The 15,476-nt window shown below is 38.0% G+C and overlaps 2 protein-coding genes across 5 annotated transcripts in view; both read left to right on the top strand.

The window, feature by feature from the left end:
* Positions 1-10,239, top strand: part of lamb2 (laminin, beta 2 (laminin S)) — a 74,480-nt gene extending 64,241 nt beyond the window's left edge. The window contains exons 28-34 of the mRNA XM_056448704.1: positions 1,941-2,144; positions 2,245-2,389; positions 2,671-2,878; positions 5,188-5,329; positions 6,349-6,525; positions 6,602-6,761; positions 9,584-10,239. Of these exons, the coding sequence (XP_056304679.1) occupies positions 1,941-2,144; positions 2,245-2,389; positions 2,671-2,878; positions 5,188-5,329; positions 6,349-6,525; positions 6,602-6,761; positions 9,584-9,720 (1,173 nt within the window). The 3' untranslated portion in view covers positions 9,721-10,239. The remainder of the gene's footprint in view (positions 1-1,940; positions 2,145-2,244; positions 2,390-2,670; positions 2,879-5,187; positions 5,330-6,348; positions 6,526-6,601; positions 6,762-9,583) is intronic.
* Positions 10,240-11,956: 1,717 nt separating this feature from the next.
* The window catches only part of usp19 (ubiquitin specific peptidase 19), a 30,858-nt gene continuing 27,338 nt past the window's right edge, over positions 11,957-15,476 (top strand). For all 4 annotated transcript variants that reach the window (XM_056449837.1, XM_056449836.1, XM_056449835.1 and 1 more), the window contains exons 1-2: positions 11,957-12,310; positions 13,702-14,025. In XM_056449837.1, coding sequence (XP_056305812.1) covers positions 13,866-14,025 — 160 coding nt within the window. In that variant the 5' untranslated portion in view covers positions 11,957-12,310; positions 13,702-13,865. The remainder of the gene's footprint in view (positions 12,311-13,701; positions 14,026-15,476) is intronic.

The raw sequence follows: 15,476 nt of genomic DNA, 5'->3' as shown, positions 1-15,476 counted from the left end.
CCTCAGTCAAAGTTAATTCAGTGTGCGTGGTTATTAGTTTCTGTGTACAAGCTCGGCACTTGAAATTAGCACACAGTTGGCTGTAAAACTGTACAAAGACACAAATGATTTTGTACTCTCTGCTTGGTCTGTGTCCGAGTCGTACATGTACGAATGATTGCTGAACCTCTCACTCCTGCTCATTCTCTTAGACTGCCTGTCAGACTCTGTTGCAAACGCAGAGCGGGTGAGCTCATGGCCCCGCCCCCTTGTTACGTTGGCGGGAAGCCGAAACTAATTTACATGTGAAGCAACACACCCATAAATCAACGAACTGTGGACACGCCCCCAACATGACACTTTTTAACACATTATAATAAAAAATCTGAATTGGGTTTTAAACTGAACCTAAACTGGCACACTCATAAGAACCATAATATTAATATTAAATCATAAAAAAGAGGTAAACTATGTGCCCTTTAATGTGAGTGAAGTGCAAGTAAATGATTTTTTTGGTGAACTACCCCTTTAAGTAATTGTTTTAGAAGGAATATTTTTTAAAATATCATGACGTTTTTGTCTTTATAATGTACCAAAATATTCTAAATTAAAGGTGCAGTAGAGGATCTGTCAAAATGCTAACAGGTTAGCATAAAATCTTTGAAACATAGTCCCTCCCCTGCCATCCAAAACCACGCCTCCTGAAACACCACCGCTCGCACCTTAAAGATGACAGCAGACAACCCACTAGTTCAAGTCATTCACCAGTTAGAAAACTTTACAGTACTTTATAATACTACAATTCAGAATTAAAAACTGTATAATATCTAGCACGTTTTCAGTTGTGTAGCAAGCAAAACTTGTCATAATCGTCTCATTCTCTCATGTGTATTGTCTTAAAGCAACTACTGTATGCTCAGTGCTTGGCCGGCGGCGTGCAGGAATCACACTTATTTCTAAGCCATACTTACATGCTGTTTCAGACTGAATATTCAAAGTAGCATGGTAAACAATATAGGGAGCGCATCACAGGTTGCCAATGTCCAAAAATGAACCAATGTGAATATAAAACCAACTTCACCTCAGTAAAGCAGGCTGGGTGGAAAAGCACTGTTTACTTATGTTTTGTTGTTAAACTAAATAAAAATCTACATTATTGATGCTGTAAAAGGTCCCTTATTAAACTGAAAACAGTCACATCAATCCAATATTGATTCAGGATTTTAACAAGTTTTGATTCAGCATTTGATTTTACCATTGTGATTGTCTCGTCTGCACATAAACGCGCGGCGTGCAAATGGAGGATCTGTGTGAACAGAGGTGCGTCGTTGTACAAATATACGTGTGTTGACAGACTGTTTGGGCTACCTAAGAATTAGGGGATGATTCGGCCTGACAATATTCAATTGAATGAACATTTTTTAGATTGGATGAAGTAAAGTAGGCATTTCATTCAGAAAGATCAGGAAATGGATTTTTAGAAGAGTTATTACAACAGACACCTCCTCCTCACCATTTCTGTTTGTTGTCATAACTGACAGTGGCATGGTTAAGCATGTTAAGTATGTTTTTAATGCAGGGTATGTGCAGGGATCCTAAAGATAATTTCAATACCTTTTTAAGACTTTTTAAAGACCTTGTCAGAATATTTTAAGACCTCATCGCCACTTCAAGTTCTAATCAGTATCAACCTTTACCCTGTAATGACATGCACAGATGAATTTTCCACCCTAAAACTGTCAATGTGAGCTAACAAAATCATATTGTTAGTTTTGATTTCATTTGTACTTTAAAATGTTCATCAGCCAATCAGAATCGTGAATTTAACAGCACCGTAGTATTATTAGCATTTAAACATGAAAATAGATTAGGTATATTCAGATTTGTTTTGTATTTTATTATTTTTCTTATATTAGTTGATTTCAAAACTCTTGATGTTTGGTAGATTTTTTTTTTTTTAGGTGTGTGGAGCTCCGGGTGATGCTCAGTGTGTTGACAGTCCTTGTGGAGGTGCTGGTTGTCGTGATGATGAAGGCAAGCGTCGATGTGGAGGCCTGAATTGTAATGGAGCTGTTGCAGTGGCGGACACTGCTCTGGACAGATCCAAACATGCAGAAAAAGAGCTGGATAAAGCGATGGGGGTAGTGGAGGAGCTTTTTAAGCAGGTAGAGACACTCTGATCATTGATTGGTGGACTGTTAGTGCGCAATACATTTCTATAGAAAGTCTTAAGCCTTTTCTGTGAATCTTGATGGTTTTATTTAGGTGGCAGATGCTAAGACCAAGGCCCAGGAAGCGAAGGACAGAGCTCAGGCAGCTCTGGAAAAAGCTAGCGATACCAAGAACAAAGTGGATCATTCTAACAATGATCTGAGGGACCTCATCAAACAAATACGCCAATTCCTCATGCGTGAGTTAATTATATTAAATTATAACTAATATATATATATATATATATATATATATATATATATATATATATATATATATATATATATATATATATATATAAATAATAACACTACTTTGCTAGTTTTTATATTATTGTTATTATTATTTTGAGAATTTATTTTAGAAAATAAAATGGAAAACACATTGCAGATTACATTTATTAAGACTTGTTTAAAAGCTGCTGACCCTTTAATATACATATTTTTTTGCCCGTCTGTATGTTCTGTTGACCATTCACAGAGGAGGGCGCAGATCCGGACAGCATTGAGGCGGTGGCAAATCGTGTGTTGGAGCTCTCAATCCCTGCCTCTCCCAAGCAGATCCGACACCTCGCAGATGAGATTAAAGACCGTGTCAAGAGTCTGTCCAATGTGGACGCCATTCTGGAGCAAACACAAAATGATGTCCGCAAAGCAGAGCAACTGCTGCTGGATGCAAAGAAAGCCAGGTGACTCTCCACACATACATCTACTGTCTTTATTAGTGAATTATTCATGCCCATCATTAGCTATGTTTACTATCCATCTGTTTATATAGCTTCACACTTTCCGGAGTTAGATGAACTTAAGTTACTTTTTTGACTCCCAAAAAAATGTTAAATGAACTCTAGGCTAACCTGTGAACTCGTCTTATCTCAAACCCTCTCAAATGTTTTTTAATAATTCTGCAACACATTTTTAATGTGAAGCAGGATGCTAACAAGGAAGTGCAGATCCAACCGCAGGTGTATTAGAAAGGTCAGGCAAGCAACAGTCAACACAGGTGCAAACAGATGTATGCAGTAAAAATCTGAGTCGTAGTCAAAAACACAGGCGATAGGTCAGTACAGGCAGGCAGCAGGCAAAGTAAACAAACAAACAAGGCGAGTCAAACACACCTGGCAAGACAAGGCAAGGAAAACGAGTCGAAATGTTCACAATCAGCATTACAAAACTCACCAACTTCTATGTGTTTGTGTGCTGTATAAATAGTCCAGTAATCAGTCCATGAGCAGCTTCAGCTGTGTTAGTCTAATCAATGGAGATTTGGAGCAGGTGTGTTGCATGACTGGATCTTGTAGTCCATATACAGGCAGATTTGTAGTTTTATGTGATCTGTGAGTTTACCAATGATATGTAAGGATTAGATCGCTGGTGATTGTGGCAACATTAGTTAAAGTCCATTCCTTTAAAAGTTAATAATAGGAGTTAATAAATAACGTTAAATAATCTTCTTTTATGCCTTCTTTCCTAAACACCATGCACCACTTCTAAATGCAAGATAACGCGTTATTGTTATTGTTTGTGTGTTTGTACATGCAAATGTGGTTTATAGGGACACAAAGTTGTATAATGACATGAATTTGGGTAGAGGTACTCTACTAAGGAGGTTTACAGGGTCACACCTTGTGTCCATCTAATTCAAAATGCTTAAAAATCCTACTTAATGAAGTCTTTTGATGTTCAAATTTTGCCACAGGTTTCCTGAAAGGCTTGGGTTTAGAGGTAGGGTGGGGTAGGGCCATGTCATAAGCAGTTTTACTATAGAAATTACATTTTGTCTATTAAGTGTCCCTGTAAAGCATAGGTTCTAAACTCAGGGTTGGAGCAAAACTGTGCAGAACTGCAGCCCTCCAGGAATTGAGTTTGAGACCTATGGTGTACACCACAGCTGTCAAAGCCAGTTCCTGGAGTGCCGCAGCCCTGCACAGTTTAGTTCCAACCCTGCTTCAACACACTTAGGGCGCACTCACACTATGCTATACAAACCGTGCCCAGTCACATTTCCCGCTTCGTGTGTGAGAGAAAAGCGCGCCTGAGCCCGAAACTGAAGACGAGACATCATTTTTAAAGGACTGTTTCATATGGATTTATTAATCATTCTTACTATTCAATGAATGCAAACTGTCATAGTTTATTAAAGACGCAAACCATCGACGCCAGTGGTGTAGTGGTTAGTGTGTCGACACATGCACTCCGGTGCTCACGGCGACCCGAGTTCGATTCTGCCTCGCGGTCCTATGCCGATCCTTCCCCTCTCTCTGCTCCCCATGCTTTCCTGCCAATACTCTCTACTGTCCTATCAAATAAAGGTGAAAAACCACAAAAAAATCATTAAAACCATTTAAAAAAAAAAAAAAAAGACGCAAACCCCTCGCTGCACGAGAGCTGCACCTCCAGGAAACCTCCTAATACCTGCAGCACGAGGACTTAATGATAATTTATGAGCATCAAAAGTTGCGGATCTGTTTGTATTTGACTGCGTGTCATTATTATTAGCTTGTAAATGTTTATTCTTTTTCAAGTATTTTTGCCAATTAATGTTTAACAACGGACATGTTTTCAGAGTATTTCCAATAAAATGTTTCTTATGGACAAATTCTTATTGCTTTTAGATTGGCTGGAATAAAAAATATACATAGTTTAAATAAAAAACACTATAAATATTACTAGCACTATTGAGAAATTAGATAAACTACAGAACAAACCTCTGTTGTCCAGTGACTTACCTAATAAACCTAACTTGCCTAGTTAAGCTAATTACCCTAGTTAAGCCTTTAAATGTAATTCACTTTAAGCTGAATACTAGTATCTTGCTAAATAACTAGCAAAATAGTATACGCTGTCATCATGACAAAGACAGGAAGTAACAATTCTTTAACACATGAGATGAAAACAGTGTTGTTTTAATTGATATTATCAATTGTGCATAAAGTAATCCTGAAGGAAACATCCAGTAGCTTCTGTGTAAATGTGAGTTCTGGGTTTTATTCTCCAGGAATAAGGCAGAGGGGGTGAAGAACACAGCTGAGGGTGTGAAAAAGGCCCTGAATGATGCCAGCAGAGCCCAGGCTGCAGCAGAGAAAGCCATCCAGAAAGCTAAGAATGACATTGGCTTAACTCAGAACCAGCTGGCACAGGTAGAGCCCCATCAATGCAGACAGAACATGTAGAACAATAGCAATGAATTTGGCAAGTTTAGGGTGAATAAGTGAAGTTTAATATTAAACTAATTCCGAAAGGAGCACACGCTCATGATTGACCTAGCTGGCCCACATTAACTAATCACTATCCTCCAATCAAAGGATCCCAAGTCACTAAATATATATCCTCATTTCCTTTCTACAACTATCTTCAACTATCTATCTTCTTCCACCTTTATCCAGAATAGGCAGCACGGCAGCCCAGTGACTAGTACTGTTGCCTCACAGCAAGAATACCACTTGCTCCGGGTCCTTGCTGGGCCATCTGATATTTCAGTGCTGAGTTTGCATGTTCTCCTTGTGTCCGTGTGGGTTTCCCCCGGGTTCCTCAGTTTCCTCCCACCATCCAAAATATGCTCTATTCATTCATTCATTTTCTTTTCAGCTTAGTGCCTTTATTAATCTGGGGTCGCCACAGCGGAATGAACCCCCAACTTATCTAGCATGTTTTGCGCAGCGGATGCCCTTCCAGCTGCAACCCATCACTGGGAAAAACCTATACACTCTCATTGACACACATACACTACGGATAATTTTAGCTTACCCAATTCACCTATACCACATGTCTTTGGACTTGTGGGGGAAACCGGAGCACCCGGATGCAAACTCCACACAGAAATGCCAACTGACCCAGCCGAGGCTCAAACCAGCGACCTTCTTGCTGTGAGGCGACAGCACTACCTACTGCCCCACCGCGTCGCCCATATCTGCTCTATATTATAGACAAAATTAGCCTAAGTGTCTTTTCCTAAATGTCTTACTCTCAGGAAGTTCACCTTAGCCTCAGCAGCGGGGGAGTTTTGAGATCGACCTGTGCTCAATCTCCCCTCGCACTGCGAACGGGAGGGAGCCCTGGGCCCGAGGATCCCTTGAGCTCAGGGCTCTCTCCCGTGACACTCTGTAAATCTCTTGCACTATCCATTTTTGACCATAATGTTCTTTCGCTACCTCTAAAGATCCAGTCAGAGACCTCCGCTAGTGAGAGAGATCTTAATGATGCAGTGGACAGACTGGGAGACCTCGAGCGCCAGATCGAGGCATTAAAGACCAAACGTGCCAACAACAGCCTAGATGCTGCACGGGCAGAGGAGACGGCCACCATGGCACGGGACAAAGCCAACGAAGCCAAAGAGGTTTGTGAAACTCACATGTTCGTTTCCAAAGGAGTATTTGTGTACTAGAGTTTAAAGACTTTATCATCTGTTTTAGATCCTGGATGGCGAGCTGTCCGATAAGTACCGTACTGTTCAGGGTCTGATGGACAATAAGGCGAAAACCATGCAGGACGCCAAGCAGAAAGCAGAGCAGTTGAGAGATGAAGCCAAGGGGCTGCTGAAAGATGCACAGGATAAACTGCAGAGGCTGGCGGGTGAGTGTGTGTTTGCCTGTAACTGAAGTCAGGATTGATCCCAACAGGGGTGTCAGTAAAAACACAGTGGTACAATTCAGTTTGACTGCTTTATTAAATTTGTGATGCATGTTGGATATTAAAGATGTGCAGGGAGCACATAACGTGTAGTTTCTAAACAAGAAACGAAAATACTCTGCAGAGGTGTATGTAATAAACAAAGAACGCTAAATTAAAATACATTTCTCATGTACATACACTACAAACATCTAACAGCCTCAGAGTCTCTGTCTGTTGTGATTCGGTTCAGACATTTATGGAAATGTAATAAATATATTTTATAAATAAATATTTTTCAATGTATTATATTAAATATAAATATGATTTTATACGTGCTGTTCAAATTATTTCAGTATATTATAATCATTTAAATATTTGTTTAGGTGCAAATAATGTTGTTAATTAAAAAACTTATATTTAATTAAATATATGCCTGTGAATGAATTAATAAATAAACAAATATTAAATGCACAATGCATATATACAGTTAAAGTCAGAATTATTAGCCACCCTTTGTGTTTATTTTCCTTTTTCAAATATTTCCCAAATGATGTTTAACAAAGCAAGGAAATTTTCACAGAATGTCTGATAATATTTTTTCTTCTGGAGAAAGTCTTATTTGTTTTATTTCGGCTAAAATAAAAGCATTTTTTTTTAAAACCATTTAGGGTCAAAATTATTAGCCCCTTTAAGCTATATATATATTTTTCAATAGTCTCCAGAACAAACCATCTTTAAACAATAACTTACCTAATTAACCTAACCTGCCTAGTTAACCTAATTAACCTAGTTAAGCCTTTAAATGTCACTTTAAGCTGTATAGAAGTGTCCTGAAAAATATCTAGTAAAATATTATTTACTGTCATCATAGCAAAGATGAAATAAATCAGTTATTAGAAATTATTTATTAAAACTATTATGTTTAGAAATGTGTTCTTCTCTTCGTTTAACAGAAATTCGGGGGAAAAAATTAATAGGGGGGCTAAAAATTCTTCAGTCTTCAACTGTATGACCATTATCACACGAGTAGCAGTACAATATGGCAGTATATCAGCACTGGTGACAGGCATGCGTTGTGTTCCACGAGTGACGATAAACAACCATATCTTGCTAGTCGTCTGCTATTTCGTTTATACAACAGTTCGACGACATAATTGTGTATATAAAAAAGAAAATCAAACACGCAGTGTCTAAAAACCCTTTTGTATTAGGAACTACTTTCTTCCACCATTCATTCACATCTGTAGCTGATGTCAGAACAGCAGAAGCAGTTATTAATTCACCAACATCACTTAAGAGATAGTGTTTGAATGATTCTCTAGCGTAATGTCTAAGGTGCTGACAAAACAGGTGATTTTGCTGACATTTTAAGATTATAAGGCTGAACGTGACATGAAATGCCATCAGTCTACAGAGATATCTCCTTACAGTATTACAATCTATTCGGTGCATAATTTGCGAATTGCGAGGTCCCGGAACAGATTGGGGTAATGGATCCTGCATGTTAACCGAGGATGTAGAAGTGTACTAAAGTGTTTATGGCAGGGCGTTAGATGGCGGAGGGGTGTCACGGATGAATGTTAAAAGCGGGGAAAGGGGTTGTTGCGGATGAAACTTAAGTGGGTTGGGAAGGCGCGAAAGAAAGTGAAAGTGAACAGCGGATGGGTGAGGAGGGCGATTGAAGAGGGGGGTTGGTAAAAGGATGTGCCGGATCAGATTTCAGGGGTTAAGCCCTGAGTCTATTACAGTCTATAGTATATCTCGGTTGCAATTGGGATATCACAATAATTATCACAATAATTGACCCAGAAGAAAGCCTCGCAAACACTACCAGATTACTGTTGTGTTTGCAATAAGGAAAAACGCTAAACACATGCGGGTAATTCTTCTTTCTGCCAACACAACACACATTCCTTAAATGTGAGTCCTATCTCACACTCAATACACTACAGTTTTATGGTATAAATACAGCACTACATCATACAAAAGAGAGAGATCGACTTAGAACCTTACTTACCTGTTTAATCATGATTTGATCAGCTGTAGTTAGAAATTACGCTGTTTTAATCTTCTAAGGGCTTATTATGCGGTCCTGTCGCCATCTTGTGGATAGACAACGTCAACTGCCTTTGGTCTGCTCAATGACAGGCTAATGGCCGCCGATGTGCTGTCTCTCAGAAATTATAAATATTTAAAACGGGCATGATTCTTATAAATAATCTGCATAGTTGCAATCTAAACAACTACATTCTCTACTAAAAACGCCTTAAGTACTTTATGTTGCCCAACAGCAGGAGTATTTGTCAAACTGTAGAGTGTCCTCTGCATGTTGCTGTATGTAGGCGGAGTAATACACAAAGATGAAGGGTGAAGAGGCGGTACGAGTGCTATTACTGGCAGAATATCGCACAACTCGCAGCCAATCAGATTCAAGCCAGACAAAGAGAATGAATGAATAATTAAACAAAACATGCACAATGCATACAGTAATGTGCATACATTTCTAAAAAAAATTATATCTATAAATATATTTTTGTCACTGTTGTTATACTATTGTACATAAATATAATCTTTATACAATATTATGTGTAATTAAATTCTAATTCAAGTACTTCAGTCAGTGGTTTTTTTGAAGCTTATCTGTCAAAACTTATCTTTTAAAAACAAATGCTACCCTCTTGTGGTGACAAGCAATATTGACATTGTGCCATTTTCATGTGAGGCGGTTATAATTTTTTTTCTCGTAAGTCTGATCTGGGTTTGTTCTGATATCGCATCAACAGAGCTTGAAAAGGACTATGAAGAAAACCAGAAGGTATTGGAAGGCAAAGCCAGGCAGCTGGATGGCCTGGAGGATAAAATGAAGGCGATCCTGAATGCAATCAACAGGCAGATTCAGATCTACAACACCTGTCAATAATCCAAAACAGCTGGACTGAACGGATCTGCCATTTGACTCTTTTCCACAGGCTGCTAACATTTGCCAGCAAACCTACAGTACGATGCCAAACTGCCATCAGACACACTGTGTGGATCAGATGTTGCTTTAATAAAGGGCTACTGTTATATTGACACTACATTAACACGCTTTCATTATAGAGTTGAATGAAATGCAGATGTGTCTTGTACGGCAGAGAAGTGTTTCTTGTCATGTGCTTGTAAAATACTGTAAACAATTTATAATGAAGATTTGCAGAGTTTGCTTGAATGTAAAAGACACTGAATTGTGGCACAGAAGTTTTAGTGTATTCTTTTAACAGTTATTGGTTGATATTGTGTAATAACACAAATTTTCTAATGAGAAACACTTTAGATTTGTTGTCTTCTGAAGAAAATAGTTTCAATATTAGACTGAATGTCTGTCAGAGAAACTACTGTAAGAACGGACTGACTGAGATATTATTAAATAAAGTAAAATGAAAAGTTGTCTATAAGCCAATGGTTGTTTATCATTGTTTATTTCTGACATACAGAATATTTGTTTCTGATTATATAAAAATAGCAACAACGTCTTATAAAAATTAAAATATCCCTGTGTGTTCTGTATTCCTGTAAGTCTGTACAATCTTTTCAGAATGCTTCAAGTCATACTGTACACTTTACCTTATATACATGAGAAAAAATTATTAAAAACAAAGATTTGCTAATCAAGCAATTATTTTCAATTCATAAATGTTTCCAGTAATCCAATTATTGCTTTATTATCAGTTATTAACTTTAATTTAAAGTTGTTGTTTTGACTATCAACAAGTATGGATGTTATCAGACACAGAAGTAATGTTAATAATTTATTATAAATGTCTAGCAGTGAATCAAGACTGTAAGATGGTTTAATTAGCCTTCTGCCCCATCTAATGAACTGCCAAAACAGTAAATCACAGTGAAGGCAAAAAACTAATATTTGCATATGTAGCAAGTGTTTTTCTGTTATTTTAATGAAATGTGATCTATTAAAATAAGATAAACAATGGAAAACAATACCAAAATGTTCCATTTTGAAGGACACATGAAATTAAATTTAAAATTGCTGGTTCGAGCCCCGGCTGGATAAGTTGGCATTTCTGTGTGGAGTTTGCATGTTCTCCCCGTGTTGGCGTGGGTTTCCTCCGGGTGCTCCGGATTTCCCCACAGTCCAAAATGTATGGGTGTTTCACAGTGTTGGGTTGTGGCTGGAAGGGCATCCGCTGCGTAAAACATATGCTGGATAAGTTAGCAGTTCATTCAGCTGTGGCAACCCCTGATTAATAAAGGGACTAAGCTGAAAAGAAAATAAATGAACGTTACATTGTCATTCTAAAACACGTTTAAGTAAAAATGAAGCATACTAACAATATTTTAACCTGCATTTTTAAAAGTAGCCTAAAAGCTACATTGATCGCACAAACTTTTATTATTTAAAAAGACTAAATGGATAAAAGCTAGCTAGTTTTTTGAAGAATAGTGGCAAAGCATAACGTTTTAAAAAGACAACAGTTATGTCAATTATTGTTTGCTAGGCGAATAAATAAATAAACAGGGCACTTTCTAAAATATTAAAAAAACACATGCCATAAGCTTATGGTAGCTGTGTTTCTGACACATCAACACGTTTTAATCCAAATAATCTAATAAGCTTTCTTTAGATATGCATAGTAGGCATGGGACGATAACCGTTTTCAAGGTATACCGTGGTTTTAAAACCGCCAAAATGTTGTGCTATACCGTTTCTAAGGTATATATGTAGGGTTTTTTATTTACGTTTTTTTTAGGACAACAGTATATCCAGCAGAAAATACATCCAAAGATGCCGTTTTAAATTGTAAAGAAATCTGTGCTTTTAAACTAATGAAGACAGCAGAAGTAATGATTAATTTAAATTATTTCACCTGACACATTTACTTTTCCAAAATAACATCATTGTTTCTTAAAATAAAATATATTGCGTTTAATGGGGAAAAGGTTGTTTTTTTTACCCAGACATTTGAAAAAGAAGAGATTTTAGAGCAGTAATCACAATAGCGTAATATTTTTTATCTAAAGTTACTATATCGTCAGATGCCTAATGTATAGTACACTTTAAGATAATCAAATCAAGAATATTCAAGAAAAAATCTTCTGCGCATGGTTGTTGTGGAGCGAGTGTCCGGAAGTAACTGGTGTGTGTGTGTGTGTGTGTGTTTGTGTGCGGGCAGGCAGGTTGGCGTGATCTCCGTCTCTACCCGGTTTGTTTTGTTCTCTAACAAAGTGCGAGTGACGGAGCGGCGCTCGGCTCATCGGGTAGAGCACGGACAGCGTCTTTGTTTTGTATTTACAGTGGCCTGTGTTCTATTTTGACGCCACAAAATGGGTCCTGGTTAGGATTATTTCGGAAATAAAGCAGCATTGAGTTTTAGGGGCGAGCTGATGCGGCTCAGGGGCGATCGGCGGCCCGCTGCCGTGTGTGAAGCCTGGGGCTGAATTAATCTACAGTCGCCGCGGAGGAAAGGACACGCCGATAACGACTCCCCATTATAGAACAACAAAGAAACAGAGTAAGAATTTATATAAACAAACCGGTGTCATGTCGAAATGTCACTTATCTTGCAGGTATTAACACTTTTGACAGTCCCGCACCACCCGACCTTGCGGTAAAGCGCGTGCTGGGGGAAGCTAAGCGCATGATTAGCTGTGCAGCCGGCGAGCGAGAGACAGAGCAGAGGCCTTGCGCTCCATTCCCTTTATGGGCATTTAACGTTAGCTCAGTGCTCGCACAACACGGCTAACCGGTATCACTTACATCCAAACTACAGAGTTAAGATGTGTCACACTTAATGCACGTTATATGTATCTGCTTGAGAACAGAATTTACGTTAGGTGGCAGTTTGTTTGTGGCATGTTTTGAGTTAAAGAGTACTTGAGTGTGGAATCGAGTCAGACAAGCTATGCTAACGTAAGTCCGGTAAGCAGCCGGGTTTTTTAAGCTGCTTGAACTCCGTTAGATACTGTTTTCTCACTTGACAGCTGAAATGACAGGGAAAATGAAAGATAACAATTATTTAGAGTTATAAATGTTTTTTCTTACGCAATGTATTCGGCGTTTTTCATGACAACGACGTGTCTTGATATTGACGTTCGCCGTTATCGTTAGTGGCTAACGTCAATCGCAAATATTTCATGTAAGGTTATCGTTAATCCAAAGCTTTGTCCTTTTGTCATATTGACAGACTAATTTAAATCAGTAATAAATAACTATAATTTTCGTTACAACATAAGATATGACATTTTATCGAAATAAAATGTAGCAGAACGTAGGCTATTATAAACATAGACCGTGTTATTGTTGTACTATTACTATTTACTAGCATAACTTTCTTTAGTTTTATTGTTTGAATTTTACATTAAATGTACATTTGGTGTACATTTAGTCAATTTTGTTTCTACATAATTATTGTTCCATAATATGGCTGAGTGATGGTAAAGGCAACATTAGGTTTCACGTTTTCTTCTATCAGAACAATACATAATTTTCACAAGATGAACATTAGTGCCTCAAGATGAATAGAAAATGTCTTCCAATATGATACAAAAAGTTTTCCAAAAATGCAGTGAGATGAGCTTAAATGTTTGGAATACTCTGTCCAGTTGCCGATGGCACAAAATAAAGACATTAACCCAATGTTTTGGATTGTAAAGTGTGAAACTTTAATATATAATTACTTACGAGTAATTGTTAACCCTGGGTTAATTATGAACATTGGGCAAGGGACCTAGGGTTTATTATTTCAAGTGTGATTTTATGTGATATCCATCAACTTTGTCTGCCCAAACATTTGATCAGAAATTAAAAGTTGTTTCTTGTATAATTCCATAATTTTATTCATGTGTACAGCCGGTCAAATGGAGTCTGTTTGTATTACATCATCGCTGTTGCTTTTGTTTACAGTCTCCTCCTGATTCTCTTCTGGGAGTGCTCTCACTTGAAAAGCCGCCAAGATAGCTGGACCGGGCAGGAAACGGCACAGCTCAGATCCAGACCCCAGTGGAAGCGGCTCCGGCAGCGGGAGCGAGGTAGGAGACGGCCGAACCATCAGCGGCAAGTGGCTGAAGATGGCCAGCAGCAGCACAGGATCCAGCGAATCAGGCCGCAGGCGAGGTCAGAGAGGACCCGATGACACGGTCAGCACCAGCAAGAAGAAGCAGAAGGACAGAGCCAACCAGGAGAGCAAAGAGGCCAAACGGGTGGCCACCAGCACAGAGACTAAGAAAGGTGAGGCAAGGACAATGTAGTTTATAAACCCCCATAAACCAGGTCTGAATTACTTTATCTCACTCAAGTTCAATTGATAGCTTTTCTTTTTGATTGTGTTTTCGCTTTTGTCTCCCGCCGAGTGTTTATCAGTGTTGTAAATCAAGATGTTGAGATTTAGGGTAAATGGTTTACTGCAGTGATGTCTAATGTAATATGAACTGATGGGAAGAGTCTGTGGTGCAGTGTCCTTTTGACCGTTATGAAATGCTGTCCGACCCATAACTTGAGGTTGAAGGCATTTAAAGAGAAAGTCTTTAAGCTGATTTTCAATTTTTCATTTTGTATGGTAAATAGTGAACTGTAGTTAATTGTGACAAGTTGTGTAATAGTTATGCTATGCTTGTCAGTATTTATTTATTCATGGTAGGGCTGTGCGATTTGGGGAAAATACCTAATTGCGATGAATTTTTTTATTTAATTTTTTTTTGCCAGATTTTGAGATTGCGATTTAATTCAAGCTTTAAGCTGATTTTAATTTAATTCAAGCTTCAGCTCAATAATCTGTAAGCCGTTTCAACAATTTTGCGACACCTCTTAAAAATTACCTGTTTTTCTTTGGTGTCTGTGACTTTGAAACCAAAATATTACCATATTACCAATGTTATTTTTCTTTGATATTAATTTGCCTGTTAATGCTTCTGATGCAGCAGACGCCATAATCCCACTTGTCAGTGCTTTCCTGTTTGTTTGTTTGTTTGTTTGTTTGTTTTTTTATTGTGGGCATATTTCAGTTGCACAATTCTGATTGGGCAGAATGAAAGTGTGCTCACTCACATGACTAGTTATAAAGCCCCAGACAGATCACACGATTTTGGCACGATTTCCTTGACGTAGGGTGTCGTGGGGAGTCGTAAACGACAAATGGATGTTGTGATGCAAGATTCAATAGTTTCTTCTCGTGTGATGTGGCATAGTTCACGACAACCAATACCATGTCTGCGATGCCTTGCAGAAAGTCTACCATGTTTAATTTTCTGAAGCACAGCGGACTGGTTTTGAAGCACTTTCTTTTATTCTTGTTTACATATGTACATATATATATTTTATATTGCAGCCTCTTGCGATTAACTAATCGCAACATTTTAAATTGCGATTCGATTTCGATTAATCACTCAGCTTTAATCCATGGCACTACATGTATAGCTTGTCTATTGATTTGTTGTTGTGTGGCATTAAAGCTGGTTTTAGTTGGTATGTGGTAAATCCAGTTTTAATTAGGCTGACACTAGTAATCATCTTTTGCTAATTATATTTGAACTACATGATAAAGAAAGTGCAACTGCAACATTAAGCTTAGTCTGAAGGAGTGTTTTTGCTTTTTGAATTTAATTTGTCATTGTCAGCTTAATGTTTTGCCTAAATTTCTGCGTTTTTTTTTAAAAACAAAATGAATCCTTAAAAAAAGAGAG

Source organism: Danio aesculapii, chromosome 23 (assembly GCF_903798145.1).
Source record: "Danio aesculapii chromosome 23, fDanAes4.1, whole genome shotgun sequence".
In the NCBI taxonomy this organism is placed as follows: domain Eukaryota; kingdom Metazoa; phylum Chordata; class Actinopteri; order Cypriniformes; family Danionidae; genus Danio; species Danio aesculapii.
Note: the sequence above shows the minus strand (reverse complement) of the source record. Positions and strands in the feature narration are given on the sequence as shown.